Below are 27,219 nucleotides of genomic sequence, written 5' to 3'. Positions count from 1 at the left end.
CAAAATAATGTTCCATAAAGGTCTACTTCCTTATCCTTGTCAAGAACAGTATGCAGTATAGTAATTAAAAGGTCCATTGCAATTAACAGGAGCTGCAGGTGCACTTCATAATTTACTTTACAATTTGTTCTTGGCCTGCTAGAACACTACTTCTATTATAAATAACATCCTGCATGACAAGTATCATATTATGCAAGCCACTAAAATAAAGCACTCTCTATATTAGCTGAACCAGTTAATCAAATAAAAGGTTTTAACTTGATGAGTGATTGCACCTTTTGAACAAGCTGATTTCTATCACTGTAATTACCTTTGGAACAACAGATACATGTAATTTCTAGGTGTTTAAATTCATGGCAGCAATGACAAATTAACAGCAAATTGTTATTAAGGGAGTATGGGCTTCCAAATCTAAGCCTAAACAAACTGGAATAAGGAGCATGAGCCACCAGTTGACTCAGCCATGGACAGAGCAGCTCTTGAGAAAGCAGTTGGGAGTACATCTTGCTGCATAAGCAGGTGACCGAGGAATAAGATGTCATTTCAGCAGCTGGTCCTATGGAGCCAAGCAGATCCATCTCCCACATAGACCTGCATGCTGTTATATACTACTGCCTTATCCTTTTAAACCAGCCTAAGTTCCCAAAGAGCTTTTAAACTGCTTCTCTGTCGGCAGATGGTTTATTTCATTAACCCTGAAATGTAACCCATCTTGTTTGATGGAAAATTCTCAAACCATAGCAGAGAAGTATAGAATTTCATATGTAACTTTTGGTCTTCTACATGACTGCTGTTCTCAGGCACATTACTTTGTATTTTCCATATTAAAACATGGCAGCTTTCTGTTTGTATATCTAAATTCATAAGGCCCCTTGGTGAGCTATTCTGACTGCACAGCTGTTTATATGAATTTTATATACATTATACTTCTGGAAGCAAATGTATTAATATTTGATATTTAATACTAAGTAGTACATTAAATTAATTAAATGAATTCTTTTTCCTATATAGCATTTTGTATATATGGTATTTCATAGATTACGGATTAGTTTTCCTAACAGTATTAAACTGAATCAATAATAAATTCTTATGGTATCCACAAAATACCCTGGACAGGTTTTTTTTGGTTTTTACTATCATTAATCCTTAGTTATAATGGTTAACTCTTACATAAACATTCATGACCCATTTCAAGTAAGCTTATATTTTCATTTACAGTTTCTAGAAACCATATGAAATGCATATTGCAGCTCATGTATTTTCCCCATAGTCAACAATGTGATACCAATACCATAGCAACCCGTAAATAGTTTGTGAAACACATCAGATGTTTACAGTTTGTAACTGCACACAAGTGATGTTGGACTTATTTGGGAGGTGTCAGCTACAGATAGAAAATATGCAATCACAGGAGTAGAACAGATCTGCACTTGTGACTCATATTCCCACTTGCACTTCCAATAATGTTTTGGTGCCTTTTTATTTTTTGAACATTGAGCTGTTGATTTTGTGCTTATGGTATTTCTAAGATTAGGAATTAGTGCATTTAGTAGTTGTTACTGAGAATTTAAAGAAACCACCAAAACAGTAACTTGACAATTTAAAGAAAATATTTACTAAGACAGAATGAATTTTCTTTCTTTCTCTAAAGAATGTGCAAATATGCTTCATTTGGGTAAGGAACTTTCAACAAAATAATTGAAATGAAAAATATCACAAAAACTTTAGAAAAGTCAGATGTAAATACTAAACAGTAAGAAGTTTAGCTACACTACTTGTAAACACAATGCAAGTTTATATCTGAGTGATTCTTTTCTAGTGATTTACTGTAAGAAATCTGAACAGTCAAAAAAAGAAAATTCAGAAAATTCAATATGTAACTAATTTTATGTTGGAAAGAAAAAATATATTTATTGACTTAACTGTCATGAAAACTCTTCATCCTAAGCCAGCTTTTAAATTGTAATGAGAAGGTAATCACAGCCTTCAATATACTGAGTGTTCATGTGAAGGAAACCAATCACTGGTAGCTAGTGTGTTATGGCAAAAAAAGAATACTTTAATGAAGGTAAGTTATGAAAAAGTATATTTACTTTATAACAATTATTTTTTATTTAGAACAGAAAGCTTGTGTTTTTATATCCAGAAAAGTATTTGAAAGTATTCTGGTACACAGCCTTTGTTCTGTCATTCTTTCCATAATTACTTCAAACTTGCTTGAGTAGAGATCTGAACAGACAGTCTGCAGGTTCAAGCTCATTAAAAGTGCAAATGTATTTGCAGCTAAAATAATGAAAAATTCTCTTCCATGCAACAGAACCCAATTTTAACAAATGTCAGATTGTGATGAAGAAAAAATCCCAAACTGATTACTTCTGAAACAGCAAAGGAATCTAATTCCTGGGCATCTGTTTTCAAAAATTACACAAGAAATTTTTAACAAAGGTGGAAAAATACAAAGACCAGCCAGCACCACTGTTACAAGTCTGTTGACAACCTCATTTATGAGCCTTCACCTTATCAAGCTCCTATGTGAGATGTTGCTTCTCCTCCTGATATATATTCCCTTGACTAGCTCTGCCTGGCCCATGCGTTGCTGCAGTGGGAGGCTCAGCACCACACTGCAACCGCAGCCCTGGGGCTTGCCACCACCCAGGCACTTGAGTGCACACAAGTGCCCTGATGGCAAGCCACTGCCTCCTTGAGTCATCCAAAACTCGAATGTCCCCGTGGCACGACTCTGCACAGACATGCACAGCATAATATGGCCCGATGCATCTCAGGGGACCAAAAGGCAGAGAGATCTTCTGACGGTGCAGTTTAGAAGACTTTATATTGAAAATGATTGCTGGAGTATGAAGAGGAAGAAACAGACAGGTTTTTTTCCCCACTCTTTTGCCTGGGGTTAGTAGCACCTATTCAAGAGGTCATTGCAACATCCCCTAGTCTCCAAAGTCTCCCTTTCAGTTTGAGTAACACTGTTCCAGAGTACAAACTCAAACTTCTCTAAAACCTGATGCTTGCAGCAAAATGCTAACAAAAACTCAATTAAATTCCCAATTTGCTAACTATCAGTGTATCAGACTTTCAATCAAGTTTCACTTTATTCAACTGCCTGGTCTATTCCAAAGTTTGCAGTAAGATAAAATGACTCGATGTGCTAAAATTACATTCTCACCTAATTCTTAGCTGGATGGATTAAGCTGCAAGATACAGAAACATTAAACACTGAATTCAGACTTCTACAGCTTTGAAACTCTTTGGTAAAGGCAAATGAAAGATAACATCCTACACAAACATAGCTCAAGCATAACCCCTTTATCTTCAGTACCAAAGAAAGGAGATCCAAAGCCAGTTTTAAGTCTGTGCTTTGCTTGGGATCAACATTTGACCTTTTAAAACTTAAAAAACAGCTTCTTTTTACTGAAGAGCAGTACAGGTTTATCAAATTGTTTTGAGATTGGTTTGTTTTCTTGTCTGTTTTTAATTAAGTTGTCCTTTTATGATCCAAATAATTGTCATTCATTAAATCTGCTAGACTACCACTACTATGTTAATGTTAGTGTCTAGTGATCCTACGATCAGTTTCAGTTATTTATAGAATTTAATGGTTTTGATCTGTTTCACATTTCTTATTATGCAAGCAGTTTAATATTTATTCCAACTTATTTATGAAAACTGGATTAACATGTTGAAACTCTCAGAATTGTATCATGTATCAGTCTTCTCTTTTCAAGTCAACCAACCACAGGGTTAATAATGGTTACAGGAAATATTTTGAATTTACAGGGTTCTTTATGAATACAGTGATAATATTATGTTCTCATACAGAATAAATAGTAGACCATTTAACAATGCATCCTCAGGAAAACTGACAAAGTAATTCTGTAGAATTCTCCCCCTCGCCCCCCCAAAATATAATCAGTGCATCAGAACATGAAAAATGCCCTAGTGTGTCAGAAAAGCTAGCCCAACAGATTGCCACCAACATTGCTAACAGGAGATGGTAATTGAGGGGAGCACAGAAGACTGGCCACTTTCTTTAGTCCATTCACCTCATACTCCCCCAGAATCCCACTTGCATTAGATTAGATTTTATAGGGCTGAGTCATAATATTTTCCTCCACAACCTTCTGTGGCCAGTAAACCTCAGACATTCAGAAAACATAATGTAAGTAAGTAATTTTTAAATGCATTTTAGTATCTCTTACAGTTTCAAAAACAGTCTTTACCCTTTACTTCTGGTATTGAGGAATTAGTTGAATAACATGTTGTTCCACATTCAGTTTACCCACCACTTCAATTTTGTAACCCTCAGTCATACCCCTCCTGAGACTTCTCTCCAGACTGAAGATCCCCAGCTTCTTAGTATCTCCTCACAATGCAGCCACTCCAACCCCTGGCTCATTTTAGTTGCCTTCCTCCAGCTATACTTTCTGTAAGTCCATCATACCCTTTGACATGCAGAGAGCAGATCTGCACACAGTACTCAACATAAGCATGCCACAACGTTCAATGGCAGCAAAACAACACTTTTTTGGTTTTGTTCTCAATACCCTTACTGATGCTGCCTAAAATGTTATGGCTTTTTTGGTTGCCTCTCCATACTGAGCCTGCAAACACTGTCAGTGATAATGCCAGGATCACTTTCTTGAGTTGTAACTGCTATTCGCAAGCTCAGCACCATGTAAGCATGGTATAGACTGTTTCTCTGAAATATTCATTAGCTCACATTTGTCTATGATGAACTTCATCTTCCACTTGTTGCCCAGCCATTCAGTTTTGGAGTTTCCCACTATCAGCTCAGCATTTGACTACCTGAGAAAGCTTAATGTCATGGGCATCCTTGGAAATGTCACCATACACCTGTCTCCAACTAAATTCTCACATTCATGCACCTTACGAAAATATCTATGTCAGTTTCTGTTACTTCTGTAATCTCCCCCCTTCCCCAGCTGATGAGTATGTTTGAATTTGGCTTGAGAAATATGTCCAAAATGGAGTGCCTATGCCCCATCTGTAATCTGTGCAGGATTATCAAAATCAATTTCTTCCACCTTGGTAAACAATAGCAAAATAGACTTTACAATATATAAAATTTCCTTGCCATTTGAATAATGCTTAGCAACATTACACTTGAATTTGAAATCACTGTCAGATTTCATTTTGGAGTCCATTCAATTGCTAATTTCTTCCCACTTCCTTTATCTTGAGATCTGCTGAGCCAAAAAATTTAATAGAAAACAAAAATGCATTTGATCACTACTCCTCTATTTGAGCTACTGAGAATCATCTTTCAAAGCAGAGCACAATGTGTTGACTAAAAAGAATAAAACATAAAATCTATTTAAAAATTTAGAATCAGTTTTCTGATTTGTAGAAGATTCTAAATGTTAATATCTATTTTATTTTTCTTTGAAATTATTGAATGAAAATGTATTCTACCCAGTTTGCTCTCCATTCAGCATCATCTGATTCCATTATGGTTTTAAAATGTGGTTCCATTTTCTCATTCTCAAAATTGATTTAAACAAAAATCTTAGAATCCCCTTCTTAATCATAAAATTCTTTTAACCGTGAACATTTTAATTTTTAGGGAAGATAGAGAAATATTAAAGAACTATTAAAACTTAAGTGATCCAAAATATAAGCATACTGGCTTAGGATTTTGTCTGGAAAATAGTCTGTTAAAGCTATTCTGAAAAAGAGGAGTCAAAATATTTTAGTTCACCCAGATCTATTATAATTTATATTATACTGAGATACTTACATAAATTTGCCATAGTATAAACACATGCAATGAACAATGCTGTGACTATATTAGCTCTTTTGGACTGCAAGTAGAGGTCACTTCCTTCAACTTTTCTTGTTTGCCCCATGCTTTGTTCTTAATGAAAAATCAAGGCACTTTGGGTGACATGGGTTTGAAGTCCTAAAAAGAGAGAACCTGACTGTACTCCAAACCAAATTAAGACAACTAATGAACAACTAAAAGACGCCAAAGCATAAGAGATTAAAATCCCATTACACCAAGGCTATATGAAGACTGTGCAGCAGATAAGTCTACAGTATTTTCATGCCTAGGATCATCAATAATTGAAACCTAGCTAGAACACACCACATACTCCTGCAACTAGGCTTCTTTCCTTTGAAAATCCAGTCTGTGAGAGTGAAAAGATGAAGGGCAGAAGAAAAAGCATGTACTGGGAGGCAGCAGCTAGACTGAGAGTAGGATCTGTTTCCAAGATCTGGGAACAAAAAGCGTTCCCTGGCTCTGACACAGCCAGGAAGACCAGGCAATGAATAGAACTGCAAACTCCTCTGTCCTGATGCACACGGGTCTCACTACAGTACATCAAAAGCATTTATATCAGTTTAACACAACACTATCTGTATTCCTTCTAGAGCAATGCATTTATTCATGCAGAGGTCACTAAATGAGGTCTCTGCAATCATAGTCCTCAAAATTACACAAGCTGTTATTCCAGAGGAAAACAAACCAACCAGTCAACAAACCAAACAGACCACAAGGAGGAATGCATGTGCAAGTGTTTATTTAAGAACTTCATCTAGGGAACATAACTGTATTATTCCCATTTAACAGATTCTAGGCTTCCTTAAAATATAGGATGTGCCAAGAAATTCCATATACTGCTAACAGTATAAGCCAAAATGCTTTGGCTTGAGCCAAAGCAGCATTCAGATACACATTTCTATTGATAAATGATGGAAAGTACAATACCAGTCTTTACCAGAACTGGAACATATTTCATATTCTCAGACAAAGCTCAACCACCAACCTCCTTCTTCTGTGTTGCTGAAGCACCTTACGGGGCTATTAAAATGATGTTATTGTTTTGTAAGTGTTAGCACTTACATAACCTGTTAAGGCTTGGAAACACAGATGGGTTTCCACTGTACAAAAGAACAGCTTTTAGTGTGATAAATAAAGGCCAAGGACTCCCTCGTGTAACAAGTAGCATTACCATCAACACCTGGAAATACAGCAGAAAAATATTTAAAGCACCTGTAGCTTCTGACAGCTGTAGCTTACTTGTTGCATCTCCTTCTTTTAACATGTTCCAAGTGAAACTTTAATCATTATTAAACTCAATAGTAACCTTTCAGGACACTCCCTTACCACTCCAGCCAACATTTTCACAACTTTTGCCCCCCACAGCTCTAAACCAAAAAAATGGTACATGACACATCAGAAGTAACAAAACTACTTAGTAAAAACAATTAGTAACTTAGTAAAACAATTAGTAGTTGCACACTACTAATTCTTCTAGTACATGCCTAGCACTCATTAATGTACCTCTATAAGGAATATTCTGGGTTTTTAAAAACATGCATGAAGAAAGCTCTACCAGTGACTGTATTTTAAAGCAGAATGTCATTATCAATTTAGGCCTAGCATCTAGGTTAAGAACATATGCTTTTATAAAACCTAGTATAAACAGCAACCAAAATATTTCTTTCTCTTTTTCAACTGGAAATTCTCTTTTTAAAGAAGTCGATCCATTTTTGTATTATCTGTAACTCAAACACTCTAGCTTCCTGTGTCTGCATGAGACAAATTGATCTGAAAGTGATTATAAATTACATTAACCAATCCATTCTTTTTATCCAACCTATGAAATGCAGATGGTAATGGCATTAGTGATGAGAAGTGAATTAGATTAGGATTAACTGTATCAATTAGCTAAGGTATTATTAGTACTATAGAGATATATTTTAATGACATACTATCAAAAAGAAAGATGATAAATCAACTGTAAATTCTGTAAATGAAGCTCCAGTCTGTTCTACTTTTAATCAAGCAATAATGTATGCTTGTTTGGTTTTTTTAAACATTAGGAGTGGAATTATAAAAATGTGGAGTATGGGAGTGGTGGTCACTGACAAGAGTAGGTAGAAAAGAAGAATTAAACAAATGATAGTGGATGTGAAGCATAATAACTGATAATTCATTATGAATATGAAAACTCCAGAAGTTGAGAGCTCCTTTGAACATCTAAACCAGAAGCAAATCTAAAATAACTAAAAATAATTTCACAATATTTTTGCTCTCTTTTAACCTACCTCTTTTTTTTCTCTACCAGCTGTCTGCAGATCTCCTGCCACCGGGTATTCAAACTTTCCAGTTGTTCCTTCAGCACCTTAGCATCTGCTGTTGATGACTGCTCAATAATCTCTTCACCGGTTACGTTCAATGTTTTGACAACAGTTTGCTGTCGCCCAATGCCATCCTGAAGCTCCTGCAAAATACCCAACACACACACGTATTCATAAAAATGTCAAGCACAAAACAAAATGCTTCATCACATACTGGCCAGATGGAAAGAGGTGAAAGTTTTTGCTCTCCTCTGAATTCCAACTGAAAAATCCAAAGGCAAGTAGACAGAAAGACATCTCATGTTTTTGTAACAAGTACCTTTCAGTGCATCTCTACAGCCTTTTTCCCCCTCCTGTATTCTTGTCTGCTAGAGATCATTACAGTAATATTCTGCAAATCAATTAATAAGTAAAACTTGTGAACAAATCTACTTCTACACCGCCAAAGGTATACACCATGTTTATTCAATAGCCTACAGAGCATTGTAAAATTTAAAGTACACAGTGTTTGGAGTTCCTACACAAATAAGTGATGTTGAGAAAGTAAAGACTGTTGAAAGTACTTCTCCTGATTCCATTAAAGAACATGTTTGTCTCCAGTTGCGAGAAGCCTGATAATCCATTCCCTCATGGGTTTTTTGGGGTTTTGGTTTTTGGGTTTTTTTGGCAGGGTTGGGTGGAACTACACTTCTAAGATAAAGTATTACTTACATTGTTCCTACTTACACAACAAAACTAAAACTACCAGAAGATAACCAAGACAGATAATTTTTCAAGTTTTACTAAATGCATTGGCATACATTTTCTACACCTTTTATTGTTAAAAAACGATCATACCTGTAGCTGCCTTACCTCATGTTTAAAAACAACACAGTTCTGAATCTGTAGCTTAGATTTTAATGCCGTATGCCTGTTTAAGAAAGTTCATATTTATAAATAAGGAAATAAATATTTTCGTATTTTTAATCACTAGTAGAGCATGAGTATTTTTTTTCCTTGAATTCCTCAAGATGTACAAGCAGGGAAGTGTAAAATAATTTTCAACAGTTTACTGCTAAAATAAGCAGAAATTGAAATAACTTCAACAATCTACACTGTGGGATTCATACTTATGATAGGTTTCACAATCTCAGGAAGTGTGTCTGAATCCTATCTACATACAAGAGTTTTCAAGTAAAATGCTGAATCTACCTCTTCTGGAAGAAACCAAGTGTTTTAGCATATCATACTCTGGAACAACATTATATGCTTGTTTTCTCTTTCTAAACGCATAATATAAATTACAGAGCAAGTTAGTAAATCTGCATATTAACATTAAATTAAATTTGTCCATGAACTGGTTAAAATTGGCAGGATACTGCTTTCCAGGAATGTAAAAGATGACCATAACTACTACTCATGCTTTTCTTATATATATATATCTTTTCCATTAGATCTTCAGGCATGAGGTTATGATTAGAAGTTCACAAACTGAACCACACTCAAAGTTAACTTGTTTTAACACAACCACACCTCAGTTGCCAGCTACTAATTCATTAAACTGCAAGAAGTCAGTTGCATGCCCTATCCCAGCTTTTGCACAAATTTTACACAGACAGCTTGAACACCAGTACAACCTGGGGCACAGAGGTCAATGTCAGCTAGCTGCTGGGCATTTACCCGCAGTCCTGGCCAGGAGTCGTAGCCAAGGCAGAGGTTTACACTGTCGAGACTAAGCTTATTCTTATTATACGTTCTGTTTGGTTTTCTTACAGTTTATTTTAGGTTGTTATAGAAGAGAACTCCCCCAATTCCTGTCTTTTGTACCTCTCAGTAAAAATTATTATTCTGGGCGTATTTTTCCAAACTATGTTGGCATCCCATAGTTTCAGAATAAAAGAGTAGCTGTGATGAGCATAATGTTACAGTAATCTGCATACTGTTTTACTATGTTTTGATAGGATGAGAAAACTTTTTCTGCTGGATCCTAGCAAGCTACAACAGTCCAGTCATGTCGCATCAAGCGCCCTGCTGGTCCAAAGTGTCCCAGCACACTTTGCTTTGCCTGTGGAACGTGCAAGATTTTAAGATACCATTGTAGCAGAAACTACAAGATCTTCTAAGACCCACGAAAGACCCATAAAAGCCTCTTACTTTGAGGTATCAGATTTTCCTGTCTTGCTATGATGCACATTAATACAATAATACCTGGTCCAACCTTTGGCTGTTATTTTCAGATACATGATTCACTATTAGGAATAAATAGCAGTAACAATCAGGTAGTTTGCCTAAGTGCAAAGTTTCTCTGTTATCGTGAGGCTGTAAAGTCATTGGTCTTTCCAGTACACACTTCAGTTTTGGTAATGCCCAGCTTAAAATGAATATCTAGGTTTTGTACACATTCACCGTGTTTCACATTGATTTTAGCACTAGAACCTTTGCATTATGCACTAGGGAGCATTACACAGGTAAATCATAACAGTAAGACGTATAGTCTGAGGAAAAATACATCACAATAAATGGCTTATTTCCAGCAAGGCGCCTGAAACAATTGTGCTATTGCATGCACCTGTATGAACTTAAGATCCATACCACTTACAGAAAAAATAACTCAGAACAAAGCTTCTACTTATATGAAGCAGGACTGTTCATTTGGAATAGGAGATCAAGGCAAGGAGAACAAAGAAGGGAAATTCTACTTCCTGAAGTCCAAAGTTTTTAGAATTAAAATTTTGTAGAAATTAGAGGTTATCTCTGCACCAGCTTTTCTAAATAATAGAAATAATCACCAGTCAGTATACTATTATAAAGTGAAATGCTAATTAAAAGCCCATTTAAATACTCTGAGCCGTTTTCCTGCATTCACAGCATCTTAAATTAGTTCTTCTCCCTCCCCCAGCATACACACACAAAAAAAAAAGTAACTATTACATGATTTCCACACTTATTTCAATTGACACAAAATTAACCAAGGGAATTTTCTGATTTATCCTGTGGCATATTATGCAATAGGCCTTACAAAGTAAAAAAAGAAAACAGCTAGCTCAGTGGCGGAGATGGCCTTTGAAGTCACGATCCCTAATGCCTAAATGGGAACCTCACGCAGGACGTGTAGGAAGGAGAAGTGTGAACTTCCACCAGAACATAAGAGAAGGCTTCTGGCCATCTGGATTTCAGATCACCATAAAAACCCAGTTTGAGATTTTCTTTTCCAAGTACTCTATGCATTTAACACTTTTCACATGATTAAACGGAAACACATATGCTGATGAAGCTTGTCTACATTCCACGGCCTAAGAAAAAGCAGATTTTTCTTGATACTGGGTACTGCACAAAGCACAGCAACCCGTGAAGACATTTAGTTTTATTAAAAAGTATTTTTGTATAAAGTGGACAAAAGCATTTCTAACTGTTTTGCTGAAAGTCATGTTTTCACACACCCATCCCAGAGCTATGAACCACAAAGATGTTTTTCACAACTTACATTCAGTATCTAAAACTTGTCAACAGCTATAGTTCCCTACTCATTCCCCTCCCGTCCTTGCAACACACCAGCATGAGAGCAAGGTGCTGGGAGCCGGCAAGAGGTTGCCTCCCTTGGCCTTACAGTTCATGGTGCTACAGAAGGAATATTGACATTGAATCTGCTTCTTGTAGTTTCACTTGACATTTCACCCCTTCATACAGAAATGGCAAAGCAAAAGGGCATGTTGCCCTTTGGATTCCCAGCTTGCTTAGGCGGCCATCCGAGATACTTATACTTGCAATTATACAGTTTCTAATCACTTTATGAACAGAGTGAGCAAACAAACTTAATTAAAAAGAAGTTGTTTATATAATATTTAAAATAAAACAACTCAGAAAAGACAAGACCTCATCATATTCATACACACAGAGCTAATCACAATTTTGAGTGGATTGCAGATACTTCTGTGTACTTTGTGTTTTCAACATGTTGCATTTTTAGCTGTTAAGAAAAGCAGATGATAATATAAATATCCATCACACTAATTTTTCTTTCTTGTGATTCCCAAGCATAAGTAAGCAGGGAACGACATATCATTAAAGTAAGGTTTAAATATTCTCTCAGACTAAAAATTGCAAAAACAGTATATTGAAGGACTTCTACTTCTCATACAGATGGTTCTACACTTTGATAATTACCTCAACTAATTTTGTATAATAACATAAAACTGTCAAGGCATTCATACGATGCTTCTTTGCTTCAATTAATTTCTTTTTATTTTCCAAGATTTGCCTAAAATGACAAATTATGCACACTCTTTCAGAAAACTTCCAAGTGGAATAGAAGCAAAAAAGAAATATGGGGTAAAGAGAGGGGAAAATCCTCACCAAAGTCAACAGGGCTGTTTCTGCAATAGCAGGGGACTCTGCCCATAATCATCTTGAAAACTCTGGACTAGTTCACTATCAGTTTTCATTTTTGTTCTCACTTGTACTTTCTGGTCCTAGAAGCAAGTGCTTAGTGACAACACAAGAACAGCTGCTTTATGATATTTTTTGAATCAAACATAAAAAAAGGAAATGGGGAAAAAAGGAAAAAGTAGAAAGAGAAATTCCCAAAGTAATTTCTCAACATGACACTTTCAGCATTATTTCTGAGCCCACCAAATGTATGTAGAACACTATTTCAGTTGTACCTCCAAACATTCAGAGGTTTCTGCATCAATATTAGTAATGTGACTCGTAAAGCTGTTCTTGAGATAATTATGCAGGATAGTGAATATTAATAAACAAATCACAACTGCTTGTGACAAAGTTGACAACGTTGTTAGTAACACCTTTATTCTTTAGAAAATACTTTCCAAGTACATCATATGTTGCTTTCCTAAGAAAATTAAAGGTCTGAGACACCCTAAATCTACAGGCATTCCTAGTATAATCTTGGCAATGGCTTTCAGTTCATACCCTAAATATGAGGTGGGAACCCCCTAAAAGGGAGAGAGAACAAGAATACCTAACACTAAAATACATTTCTACCTTCCCTCTCCACTTTTTAAAATTTCCTTCCCATGCTGCTTTTCCTTTTATTATTTTCAGTTGAATTATTTGGTCGTTTTACTATTCATTGCCATTTTATTTCTCATTCTATTTTTTTCTTTTTCACCCTCTCCCAGTCAGTCCTGTGGCTTGCCTTCCCCTAACTACAACCACAGATCAATTAAAAAAAAAAAAAGCAATATTGGAGATCCTAGGGCTAGTCCTATTCACTAGCTTACTGCACATCACTACAAAGAGAAGTGTTTTGTTTTCTGGGGGTTGCCATCCTTGTGCTTACGGACTTAGGCCCATTTAAGTTTGCTTTCACTTTCACAGTTATACCACTCTTTTTCCTTTAATCTTCTTTCCGTAATACATTTAATTTTATGAAACTGCATCATTCATTCAAGGAGCCAAAGGAAATTCCTCCTGAATATGGACGATCAGTGTGTGCCCTGAAGTCAGGTTGTTAACAGGACACACAATGATGCTCCATTTAATGACATCTAAGAGTTACCCTGCACAAATTTCCATGTGCAACTGTGCACATGGACTTTAGAGACACTTTTATGTATCAAGGTCCAGTAGATAAGACTTTTGGATACCTAAAGATGCCTGTACTTTGTGTGGAGCAGGCTGATTCTTTGTGAATCACCTTGTAACACATGCGTTTGAAATGCAGCGACGTATCCCTGTTGATACAATCACAGTATTTTACCTAACTAACAAAATGAATGTGAACAATATGCTCACCACAGTGGTTCCTCACTGACTTTTGATCCTCTTTTTAAAGCCCTGACTGTGCCTTCTCCTTGGTTTAGACAGCTGCCAGTAACCTTATTTTCCCAAATAAAACTGACAAAAAGCTATTTTGTCAAATCCAATCCTACATCAAACAATTTTACCTCCTACATAAACAATATGTAATTATAAAAAGTTATGGTACTTCAGTTTTATAGAATTTTTTTATTTGAAACATCAGGATTCTTTTTTTTTTCCCCCTCAATGGACACTTATTAACAGTTCAGTATCTATGTTGTGATAATAATTCTACACATTTGCTTAATCCACCATTATCAATATAATGAAGAGTTTATTATACTTTCTGTTATTTTTTCCTGAGAAACTATGATTAAAGTTTTTGTAGACAAAGAGAAGTAACTTATATAATTGATTAAACAATTTACCAACCAGTTTCAAACAAAATATGTTACACCATCACATCCCTAGTTGCCACCTTTTTTTTCCTGATGCCTATCACAATGCTCGTGACAGCTGACCGGGCAATGTGACAAAAAGATAAATTATTGGTTCAGACAGATTCCTGGTACTAATTAAAACAGGAAAAAAGATTTGAGTGGATGATGATTTGAAGTAAACCAGTTTGATTGCTTTTCCTGTAGTACGTAAATTAAACATTCATCAGAGTTCTTACCCACTTACCCAAGTGGGTACCAAAATGGCATCATTTCTTTGACTTCATTTGTTATTTCTTAGTTAACTTGTACATATATCATGCAACTTTTTCTGCAATCTCATTTTCACTTGACATTGAATGAAACAGCATTTTACTGTTAAACTTAATCAGAAACTATTCTATAAGCAATGCTACCAACACTTTCCTCTTTTCATTGTGATAGACAAACGTGCTTAATAATTTATTGTTATGAAGAAGCCCTATAGCAACATGAAGAAATACCACAAATAAGCTAATTTCTGTCAGAGGCATTAGCTGGCACAAAATGTTTTAAGAAAAAAATATTGCACTGCCTTTCCTTAATTTAGGGTAAGCTACAGATCCTAAAAGCACGTAAAGGTACCGTGTACCACTTTTAGAAATCTGTAATCTTGAATTTGACATTAATGTGCTATTCTTCAGTCATTTGCATAAATCTCTCTTTTGCCTTAAATTGTATAAAAGCATAAGGTTGACATAAGAGTATATACCCAGATGCACCAATATAAATCAGAGAACTGTGAAAACATTTGGTGGAAAACTATCCCCACTACAATTTGCTAGCATTTGGTTACCAGAATGAATGTATCCATTAAGACTATGCACCTCTGTCCACGTTTCTATCAGAAATAAGGAAGAAATCAATTTTCCAGGCAGTTAAATCACATTGATTTAATCTGGAGACACATTACTGGCTCTTTGTTAGGATTAAAACAATCAACAAAAAGTATATGTTGTTTCCTAGCTGTTTGGTTATAAGCAGCTACGCAATCTTCATTATTATGTGCGCATTATGTTTGTTATTGTGGTATTAGTATGAATCATGGAATCTCAGGGCAGCTGATGGAGATGGAAGAAGTGAAAAAGCAGTAAAAAATTGAAGGCAACATTTGCTAAAGAGATGACAATTTAAAGCAAAGTGTTTTCATCTTAGCATAAGTTATTGGAATTATTATGGTTTGAATGTTATTATGAACTGTGTGAAAAGAGCAGCATTTGAAAGAATTTACAGTAGGCTCTGGGCATTTTCTACCTACAAAGCAGAACTGGGTGCGTTTTCTCAGTTGTACTGGGTTTGTACATCAACTGTATATGAGAAACCAAAGGAAAAGAAAATTGCTGCAGACCTGTTTTCTGAGTAAACAATAAATACTGTAAAATAACAAGGAGATTTCATTCTCACTTTATTTGACTGAAATTGTTAATAGAACTATTTGTGGTGTAAGCAACAGTTTATATAAATAGTTTACAAAGAATATAAAAATTTTGCTTGATTTGGTATGCAAACTGCTTGGTTGGAGAGCCTTAGGAAAATACTATTCCATCCTGCTTTGTATATTATTTATTTTTTTCTATATTTTGATGCTGTTTAATTAGAAAAACACAAGGTCCAGTGTTGCCCTGGATGCACTGCTCACTGTCCATGACTGCTATTGTACACAAAGAAATGTGGGTACAATGCAAGTCCACAACTGTACATTTTAAATGGAGATATACAACTTCTCATATTCTGCTAAAAGCTTCTAATCAGAAAGAGTCCCAGATTTGTTTGAAAGATTTAATGTCTTCCAGACTTTATCTCTTGACTGCGTCTTCCTTGTAGAAACCATGACAAATTAGTTCTTCACAAAACAAGGCATAAAGGCTGAAATCCCTGTATTTTACATATAAAAATTCTTCAGCCTAGCCTGCTGTCCTTCAAGAAGCAGCAGTCTATACTCTAATAGCCTAGTAACTTCACACTTCAGCTTGCTACAGTAATTCCAGGTTCTTTTCCACTGCTGCCTGTGCTGTTATCAACTATAACTCTAAATGCATCTCCAGTTCTTCTTACAAATACTTACTGATCTTTCCTTCATAATTAGCTCTTGAGGAGGTAGGACTTGTTACTATGAATTTCACCAAAGTGACAATATCTGGCTTAATGAGAAGATCAAGCAAAAGTTTTGTCTGGTTCCCTGTTCACTGTAATGAAAGTAAGTTAAACTGAATTTGTCTCTTCCTCTAATGGAAGTTTCGCATACCTTTAAATCCACAGGGGCAAGAAAGGAAAGAGGAAGTCAAAGCTTGCAAACTGAAATTTTCCCTCATGTATACCTACTGCGATGAACCTATTTTGAAGACTTTATCAACTTTGTCTCAATTTCCTTGCTGCTCAGAATGATCCAACTTGGAGTTTAGAATAACTTGATATTGGCTCTTGAAAACCTTCTGAAACCAACAGCTGAGTAACTGCAGTTCTAAAAGCTGCCTCCTACCCCTGCCCAAAGAGGTTCCAAAAATCTGTGCGTTACATTTTTGTCTTTGCTTTCCTTTAACCTTGCCTGGACAAAAAGTTACAAAGCACTCTCTGGGCCTTAGAAGCACTGAAAAAAAGATATATTATTGGTTCAAGATGAGAGCTGACCTTGGCAATTTAGTCATTTTATTTAAAATTATTTAGATAAACAGTATTGTCTTCAAATGCTGACACTTTGCAATCATCTAACTCCTTGTGGTTTTATAAAGATATTCACCAGGAGATTAATAAAGAAAAAAAAAAGCGCATGTTTTTCCCATTATTTCCAGTGGGCCATAGTTGTTAAAATGGGCCATATTCCTTTAAATTTGCTTTTCACATCCCTTTCTAGTGTGACACAAAATTGTGATGAAAATAATTTCTGTACTAAATTGCAAAGTGCATGACCAGAGGTCTATTTTGTGTTTCTAACCCAAATTACACAGTTGCTTCTTATTGGTATATTAATTCAATTTAATTTTAGAACTGATTTAGAAATACTGCAGGGAGAAAGAAGAGACTTTTTTTTCTGCCAAAATTCCTTTGCTACTGCATATTAACTATAATGCTTCAGGTTAAATACATAAAATTGAACTGTAAGTCCAAAAGCCTACTCACTGATTTTGTAGCACACATGTATGCCACTGAAATATATTAATTTCCATATTGATGTAGCACCAAAATGTAAAAACAAGCCTCTATCAAATAACTTTTCTATTTACCTCTACACATAATAGTACTAAGTTGGGACTATGGCCTGATTTGATACCATGTTTAGTTTGCAATTTCTGATATGTAAAACATTTTGATTTTTTATGTGCTCTGCAAAGCTATAACTGAGCAAACAATGTCAACGATAAGAAAAATTGCATCCTCCATCTTCAATCTCTTTCCAGCTATCACAAATCAAACTACTCACATAATAGGTCCCAGTATATTAAAAATAACAGCATGGCCTAGTTTCTTCAAACATAGCCTATTCTTAAGTTTTGAAGGACATCAGTAATACTGATGGAATTACCTTAATATCAGGCCAGTGTTTTTAGCTAAGTAAGTGATTTTATTCCAACTCAATGTGAACGCAGTTCTTCATTTTTCTGCCATATTTAAATCAATTTATTTTTCTTAAATGAAAAGCAGATAGTTATTAACTTTTACGATTTCACAGCTTTTCCTGGTTCTTACAGAAATATCCATACCCTTTCATGAGCCAAGTTATGTCCTATATACCTCCTGTGCTTCAAAAACTAGAAAACTTCTATTTGTTTTCCTATGGAATCTATAGCTTGAAAGTACCACCCCTAGTCTTTAATGCAGCAGCACTGGAATAAATACATGTGCCTCAGCATCCCGTTTTCATTTCAATCGTGATATTTAAGGTGTTATATATTACCCCTTTCTTTTGAAATTACTAGATTGTCATTTGCCAGTGCCTCTGGCTATGAAAAAAAATACCCATTACATAAAAGTAGCAGACTGGAAATATTGAACAAGCTATATATATTGACTCTCTGGAGCTGGTCATTTATAGCCTCCCTTTAAGACAAACTACTGCAGATATTGCCACTTTCAAGCATTTGGGAGACTATTTATATAACCCTCGCTTTCTGGGTTTTCATCCACATCTTTTACACTTCATTTTAAAGCAAGTTAAAATAGCGTATACATTTTTTCAATCAGAAAATCCATGCATACTTGTTCTACATCACTAATATTAAAAAATGCTTTTTGACAGGCATGAGAAATGTTTCTGGATACTTTTTATTCTATGGAAGCTGTGCAAAATCAGTCACGTACCAGATAAGACAGAAAAACCCACCACTACTCATGTTGTGCCTGCTTATAAGGAAAAATAATGGCAAAAAGATTTGGACTGGTGGTCAGTGTACCCTGACTTGACTGCAACTGTAGCAAGTCATAAAGGAATAAATGTATCCTGGGCAATATCCAGCCTGAAAAGTGGCTTCCCAGTTGTGGAGAATTACCGTGATAGGCAAGAGGATGAGTCGGCTTAGGCTTGCAACTGTTTACATACAGACAGCTTCCAGTGCAAAGCAAGTAAAATGGTAATAGGTACCATGTACAGCCTCACTTAATTTAACTGTTATACATTGCTGCATTATGGCCTTGTATTACAAAAATATCTGAACAAGCCACAGGTTCTGGTTCAATGAGATAACACAGGCAAAGCTCAAATATTGCCTGAAACTTCAATTTGGTTAAAAACAGAACAAAATAAACCAGCAGAAATACTCATTTTTCAAAAAGAAGAGGAAAAATATTACAGCAACATAGTTATTTCCCTGCCTTCCCCTAAAAGTGTAATATAGCATAAGGTCAACCTTCTTGACCTTAAGACAGACGCAAAAATCCCCACCAAATCATTTACCGAAGGATTTTGGCAGCCAGAATTAATTGTCCGCCTTGTGCTTCTCCTCCTCCTCCCGTCACCATTAAGGCAGTGTTTGCCCCAAGCCTCTGAGCAATACTAACCGGTGGGAGAATGTCAGTGGCGAGGGACAGACGACAAACCAAGCGGTTTGTAAGCAGCTATCATGTCATCTTCATTCTTCCTCTGGTTTGATTTTGAGATCCTTCCTTTGCCTTTCATATCCCCACCACCTCTGGATTCCTCAGAGCTGTTGCTTTAGCTCTTTTAGTGCTGCCAGAGGAGAGGCTTTCTGTCCCAGTTGAGTCATATTAATTTAAGGAGACTGGCTTCACTCCCTACAACAACCACTGGAGTGATTCTCTACCCCTGCTACACTCTCTTTTCTTCAGTCTCTAATAGACTTAGCCTGTGTATCCATCTTGTTCCTTCTTCAGAGCATAATTATAGCATTTGGGGTCTGATCTTTTATTAATTCAAATGCTTTCCTAAGAATGCCAGTGTTGCTACTCAAGGGATATCTGATTTACATATTCCCATAATTTCATTTCTGATTGCTAAATTCATCAGCTTGCTTCAAAGTAGTTGATATTACAAACATAATAAGACTTTCAGGAACTGATGTTCATTGCATATTTAATGCTAACATATTTTTCTCAGTATGGCACTGCATTTTCAACACTCAAATCAATATGTTTATTGGAAAATTTGCTTTCAGGGGAAAACATGCATCTTGACATCCTGGTCCTTTGGTGAAGAGAAGCAGGCTGAGTTTTAAACATCAAGGCTTAGAAATAAATACATTGGGGGTTTTTTTGTAACAAAGCAATACATTAAGCACTTTATCAACAAGAAATTATTCCACTAAAATCAAATCAGCTGTGATAACTTTTACAGGCACTCAGTACTAACTGCTGGACAACAATTAACTTCAGTTTGGCTCTTCTCACCTCTTCAACCAGAGGTAATATCGAAATAGCTGTATCAAATCTGAGAGAAATATGTGTTGAGAACAGAGGAATGCCAGGCTAAGGATGGGGAGACAGGAAGCAAAAAAACTTGGCCTGAATAGTAATTCAGAAAACACTACTTCTCTTTCTGAAGATGTGTCACTATTTCATAGACTCGTTATAAAAGCAAACAAAAAAAGACCTTGTTTACATTTTTTTCTTCTGAAGCAGAAGCATGAAACTAAGTTGTTTAACGTGTTCAGCTTCCTTGGCTCATGGATGCTGGGGGCACTCAGTAATACTTTGAACAAGGTCCCAGCAAAGAGGCTTTTGGGGAAAAAAACCCCCATACTTCTATCAAGTAACACTGCATGGGGAAGACATTAAGTAAAAATCAGACTCCTTTTCACTTTCTAAGGATGATGTATAACATCTGCTAACTTCCAAGTTTCTAAAACTTTAAATTAGTCATGAATACAGTTTTCCATGTTTAGAAAAGTTGAGGCAGAGTTAAACCAGTGCCATTTGTAGCTCATTCTGATGACATCCAAACACTAACTGTGGTATCATCTGAGAACGAAAGCAATATACCAACACTACATTAATAAGATTATTTTAATAAAGCGTGAATACAGTTTGTAGCAGTGTTATAATAATAGAAAGGTAATATTGATCACTACATTCTAATTTTATCTGCAAGGTGCTACACACAAGAAAACCATCGTGTTTTACCCAAAGATTGGTTTTATTTAGGGAATTTTGTGGTGTTTCCTTGTTTTTATTCACAAATTTCTACACTAAATTTTACACTGAATTTCTACGCTGGGACATAGTTTCAATCAGCATATTTCATTTTGCTTTAAATAAATACTTCCTTTTCAAATAAATAATTCATTTTTTTAGTGACAATATGATCTTAGATGGTTTAAATTATTACGTTTTATAATCATAATATGACAAAAGCACATTACATCCCATCAAATAACTGGGACATGTAGAAACCTTCAAAAAATCCAAGTTAAAAGTAAGTTTTACTACAAAAAAGGAGTCCTGTCTTCTAGTACATAACAGCCTCTCCCAAAATGAGTTTAAAAATGAGTCCCCATATACAAATGGTTTTGTCTACTTACTTTGTAACCATATTAAAAATAATACAATAAGAATAAACACACAAAAATATCACCAGAAATAATACTATACTGGAGATCTATCAAAAATTTTAATAGAACCAATTTAGTTATTTTCTGCATTGCAGCACCTCTCACAGCAAGAGAAAATGGTTATCAATGGCAGAAGAATTTCTTCTGGTTCAAAGTTAATATATTGATTTCTAGCTGAAGGGCAAAAAATCTACAGAATTTCTCAAAGTTAGTCAACAAATCACTAAAATCCCATTTAAGAAGTTAGATAAAACTAAATATTGCTAATAGTTTAATAATCACCAGGAAACAGGAGAAACAAATCAGATGTTCTTTGCAGCCTTCAAAACTGATTTTGTTCCTTAAAAAATGAGAACAGATCAAACTGTACTTAGCATATTCCACAAATATTTGGGGCAGAATGAAGTATTTACAGTTTTCTGAATAATTCTGACCAAGCCATTTCTCTAACTGCAGATAATTCTGCTTCATTGTCATTTTTAACATTAAAAAAAAAAAAAAAGTAGTCTTTTTCTTCAATCCACCATGACACTTCATACCTATTACACACATAGCTTCTGCAGAAGGCTGGCCATGAAATTCTAACCTTAACATAAAATCACAAAATATTTGTTTAGATATAAAATCCACTTCTCTATTTCTGTTTTTCTACAGAATCACTAACAGCTACAGGATTGAGTATGCATGCCTAAAAGAAATCACCATGATAAACAATTTTTCTGGGCATATAAAAGAAAATCAAATATGGGGTTCTGTTTGGTAGCTCTTAAAAAGTTCAAAGAGGTCTACCTGGCAAGAATTCATAATACTTCCATATTTAAAAACCCAATGTATGCAAGCCAACAGGTGCACATTTCTCCTTCAGCCCGTATTTGAAATGTTAGTGCTTTACTCTCATGTGAGATTTGAAGGGTAAAGAATAGATCCTATCACTACACCAAAACTAAGAACCCCTCCTCCACTCTTCAGCTCCTCAGGGAAGACCTCCACCGTGGCTTACCAGGAACTGCCCTGTGCACAGAACATGTGTCTGTGTGGGACACCTTGCAACAATTTGAAGCGCGCTACCTATACAACTGCTCACCTATCCTGCAGACTCTCTCATCTACACTAAACTGCTATAGGGAAGGCAGAAAAAACCCCCAACAAATCGTTCTCTAAGAATGGACCTAATGCAGTTTTTTGCTCTCCTTGTCCTCTATATCTCCCATCCCTCCCACTACAACAGCTCCAGCTCTTCCATCTCTCTCACTAGGCAAGGCAGAGTAAGTACATCATAGTCTGTGGACCAAGATTCATTCACTTCTTAGCTTGTGGGTTGCTAACAAAGGAAACATTTAGCTTTTGACCTGTTTCTCTCTCCCTCAATGCCAGCACTGAGACATGTCCTCCCCAGCTACTGATATTCTAAGGCCTGTAGGAACTTAATTATTTGGGAATCTCTACCTCTGCTTCCGATTTGATTAAAAATGAACAGTGAATTCAAAAATCATTACAGACCATGCTATGAAAGATAGACAGGCTGAAGCCAGACAATGAAATTTCATAAGCTCCATTTACACAGGAAAAGAAGCTGAAAAATCCCTCCAAGTCCTCCCTGTTCAGCAGTGCCAGAAGAACCAGAAAGGGGGGGGAGCGCTTCCAGCAGAACTCTGACCCTCACCCTATGGTCGGGGAGGCCGGAGGCACTTGTCTATTCATGAGGCTCATATTTTTGCAAGGCATGTGGGAAAAACAGCTCACCTAAGGTTCACACACCACCTCTTCATGGCTTGTCTGCTCTCCGCTTTCCAGGAGAGCTAAGGAAGTCTTTTTGTACAAAAATCTCCTACTTTGAGTCTGCCAGGAGTTACAGTCTCAAAATAGAACATTGTTACAGAGCTGCCATCTAAAAATGCTTAAACCACCATAATTATTAAATCTGTGGTTCTCATATACATATCCTTGAGTGAAATTAAAGTGTTGTCTTTTAATTACTCGCTGTACCAGAAAACAGCAAATAACATGAAAGAGATGTAAATAATGTCTCTTTGCATAAAGACAGATAGGAAGCCAGGATAAATACCAGCCCATCAAAACATTTCAGGAGTTTGGACAAATTAACACATTAACTAAAATACATCGTCTCAGTGACCAGACAGAAAAGGAAACAAAGGGTATAATTAAAAGCAAAACTAAATCTATTGTTATTGCCAAAAACCTACACCAAGATTTTCTTTGTTGTTGTTCTACATGCCATAACACTTGGGAATATCCTTAGCATATACTTGTTTCTATGAGAGCTAGTCTTGAAGCATCTAAGGTGTTTCACTTCACGATAGATACGCTCTAAATCTTGACTACTTCCCAATTAAGGACACTGCTGATTATCAAACTCCATCCTCCTTAACATGAAAATGTCCTATGAACATAGCATCAACCCTCAGACAGGAAGAAAGCTGCAGTGAGTTCTGGTGAGAAAAGAAACAGTTACCTGCAAATAGAGGTGAGAGGAGCCTGAATTCACTTAGGTCCTACACAGTTTCTTTTATGTGAAACTGAACATTCACAAGACAGAATAAAAGCTAAGATGTGATTTAGTCACAGCTTTCAGGTGAATGAGACCCTGAGACCCCCATTCTTCCTTATTCTAGACTCCCTGTTGGATTATGTGAAGTAAAAATTACGACAAAAAGCAATTATTTTTTTTTGGGGGGGGGGTTGTTTTTTTTTAATTTATTTTCCCAGTTCCTGATACTCGTCAAAAGTAATGTGTTAGTCCATAGAAAGTCTGCAAAGACTCAAGTTACATAATTCATTCTTCTAGTGGTGAATCAAGAAGGTATCTATTTGTCCAGGTAAATAACCCCACAGGAATGATGGCAGGAAGATGCTTCCCAGAAGGGTTGTCAGTGATAACATGCATAACGCAATGGGATTTTAAATGAGAACACAGCTTTTGTAAATAATGTACACTCTTCAAGATACTCTAGAGACACTAGACAACACAATTCCTTTAAACAGACGTTGTGCTTAAAATACTGTTTTTCTCAGTGTACATGATCTCCATTACAAACTTAAGTCAGACAAAGAAAGTGTTTCAAGTGAAGTGTTTTGCCCCTTAAAAGGAAAGCATGATAAGAAACAGATCTATAAATATAAAACAGAATTTCAGAAAACTATCCTAGACCAAGGACAGTGTTGTTGCCATTTTCTTGTTTGAAATTGCTTATTATAAATCACTCCTACAATTTGTAAGAGAAAAGAGAACTTTTACTCACAGAAATATGCATTCTGTTGTAAGTCCTCCACTTAGAGGCCCCAGAGAGGGAGGCGGGGGGGGGGTGGGGGAAACGTGCTCAACCTACTCCTTGAATCACTGTAAACGTAGTGCAATTCAGAGTTTTAAGTCTAACAAAGACAGATGAGCTGTTTTTTCCTATTTAAATAAGTGTTCGGTTTTGAATCATTTGAATAATTCTGAATCAGTGAGAGCTTACTTGGTAGTGGAAGAAGACAAGTTATCTTTACTTTAGCTGCAAATGGAAAAAATACATTGAATTATAAAATCATACCCCTATCTCTCCTGTCTTTAAATATTAGCCTCTCTTTTATACCTCATTTCCATTGCTATACCTTTATTTTATCTGTTAGGCAGCATGGAAGGATCTTGCCAGGGAAACCAAGAACAATACACTTACAAGACATAAAAGCACTATGGTACAGTCATCCCCTTTTCCCTGACTTTCTAGGTCCTTACCCTTGCCAAGATTTGAGATCTCACTTTTTGACAGGACTTCAGCTGAGCTAAAAATAGCATGTAAATAAATCAGGCTTTAAAGGCAAACCACTCTCCATTGATCTCAGAGAAAATTCTAGATATAGCAAGGAACAAAAAATTGAGACACAGATGAAAAGCAAACGTCTTTCACACTCATGACTCATAGTGTTAATGCATACGCAGGCCTGTTTTCTTCTCTGGGAAGGGTGGTTAGAGCAAGTATATTTGTGCTGCTTTCTCATTTGCATTACTAGTTTGTATCAAATATGTTAATGTGTTGTACAGAATAGTATATAGTTCTGAAGTTTAAACTATATTTTACAGAAATCTACCATTGATAATTCAGAAACACATGCACTCTCTTTAAAACAAAACAAAAAACCCCAAACAAAACAGGTAACAGAATTGCCTGGTTCAAGTCACTGCTACGCTTATTTCTTCACTGAAGACTTAGGAAAAGGTTTATACATTTTTATTTCTGTATATTTAAGAAAATAGCAAATTTAGGACTTTTTCCTCTGTTTTTATTTTCTCTGACCTATTTTCAAAAGCTCATTTCCAATGCTGACTATATTTTCGAAATTCCCTACTGCTAAAAAAATGACATAGAAGTACATTTATGAGTTTAATGAAAGTTCTACTCATGCATGCAGTGCATAAGCTTTGAAAATGTCACACTTCTATTTTATATTGATGTAACAAAGCTTTTATACCAAAATGGTGCTTCCATATTTGGAAACATAAGAATGGTACAGTGTTACCATTATTAATAGCTCTTTCCTGAAGTTTTTAAATGTATGTTCCTCTGAAATCTGGACATCTCAGGCTTGCCTTGTTGAAGTCAGGCAAATAAAAACATAAAGCAGCCTGATTTTTAGCATTGCTGGCATCTTCTAGTTACCTTTATTTCAATTTTAACCTCTGAATCTTGCTATTAAAATGTTTAAACTTCTGTTCCTTGTCCTATTGCTCAACTGTTTTGATAGATAGTTAGCCACATTTCTTAAGAAATTAAAAAGGTACATAATTTTTTAAGCTTTTTTTTTTTTTTTAATCTCAGATACCCTTTTTACCTTTCTCTGTTAAATGCATCTATTAAGTTTTGTCTTCACGACTATCATCTCTCTGAGCCATTCCCATTCATTTTCCTAGCACGCAACTAGGTAGCCAGGATAAAGCTGTTTTCTGAGAAGTAGCCTACAATTTAATTATAAAAAATAATTAAAAAAAATAGCATTAGCTACCATCAGTTGTCCTTCACAGAAGTATGGTCTCTTAGTAGATGACTATAAATCTGCTCACAGGTGTTTAGAGACAGTGCTAAAACACACAAGCAATCCCCTATCCCACGCCTTTAACTGTACAAGAAATCTATATCACAACCTTGATATTAAGATTGAAAATTAAGAGAGGATGAATCGAATCAAAATAAATAAGCTTCTGTCAAATTTCAAAACTTTCTGGATGTTTGAAAAACATCCGATCAACTTCTTAGAGTTATCTTGCTTGTCTTTGCACTTCCTATTTTTGGCTGAAATAGGAGCTGTGTGAAAACAGAGTCCCTTGACAAACTAGGGCTACTCAAGAGAACCTGTAATGGACTGAACAACCAGTATTACACACTGCTTTGCACCACTGCTGATCTATTATGCTCAGCATAAAGGCACAAATGAAATAATGTGGCAGCTATGGCTTGGAGCTCCCAGGAGCTAGAGAGGATTTTCATAAAACCTGGGTGACAGTCTGGTGACAGTCATAGTTAAAATTAGCATACAATAGAGAATAGCAGGGGGGGAAAAAAGCTATTGTTATTAGGCTTTGGAGTATGGCTGCTTCAAAAGGCAGGCTGATTTAAAGGGGAAAAAAGATAATACACCCCTTCACTCACTGGTCTTGGTCAGGAGGACTTGGTTACACTAAGTAACTGCAATCCATACTAAACAAAGATGTGGTTAAAGCCTCTCCAGGTAAATCTACTAGGCAGTTGTAACAACAGTCATAGTATGGTGCAGACATGGAAAACCTAACTGCAAACTGACTGGCTCAGGTACAAACCATAGATACTCAGAGCTGCCCCAAACACCCTCCATCACACTAGCCTTCTTGTGTAAGTGGTTCTATGAAAGAC

The 27,219-nt window shown here is 35.9% G+C and overlaps 1 protein-coding gene across 2 annotated transcripts in view; it reads right to left on the bottom strand.

Moving 5' to 3' along the window:
• Positions 1-27,219, bottom strand: part of DMD (dystrophin) — a 1,150,282-nt gene that overhangs the window by 429,863 nt on the left and 693,200 nt on the right. For both annotated transcript variants that reach the window (XM_072848384.1, XM_072848392.1), the window contains one exon: positions 8,086-8,261. In XM_072848384.1, coding sequence (XP_072704485.1) covers positions 8,086-8,261 — 176 coding nt within the window. The remainder of the gene's footprint in view (positions 1-8,085; positions 8,262-27,219) is intronic.

Source organism: Ciconia boyciana, chromosome 1 (assembly GCF_034638445.1).
Source record: "Ciconia boyciana chromosome 1, ASM3463844v1, whole genome shotgun sequence".
In the NCBI taxonomy this organism is placed as follows: Eukaryota; Metazoa; Chordata; class Aves; order Ciconiiformes; family Ciconiidae; genus Ciconia; species Ciconia boyciana.
This window is presented reverse-complemented; position numbering and strand designations above follow the sequence as displayed.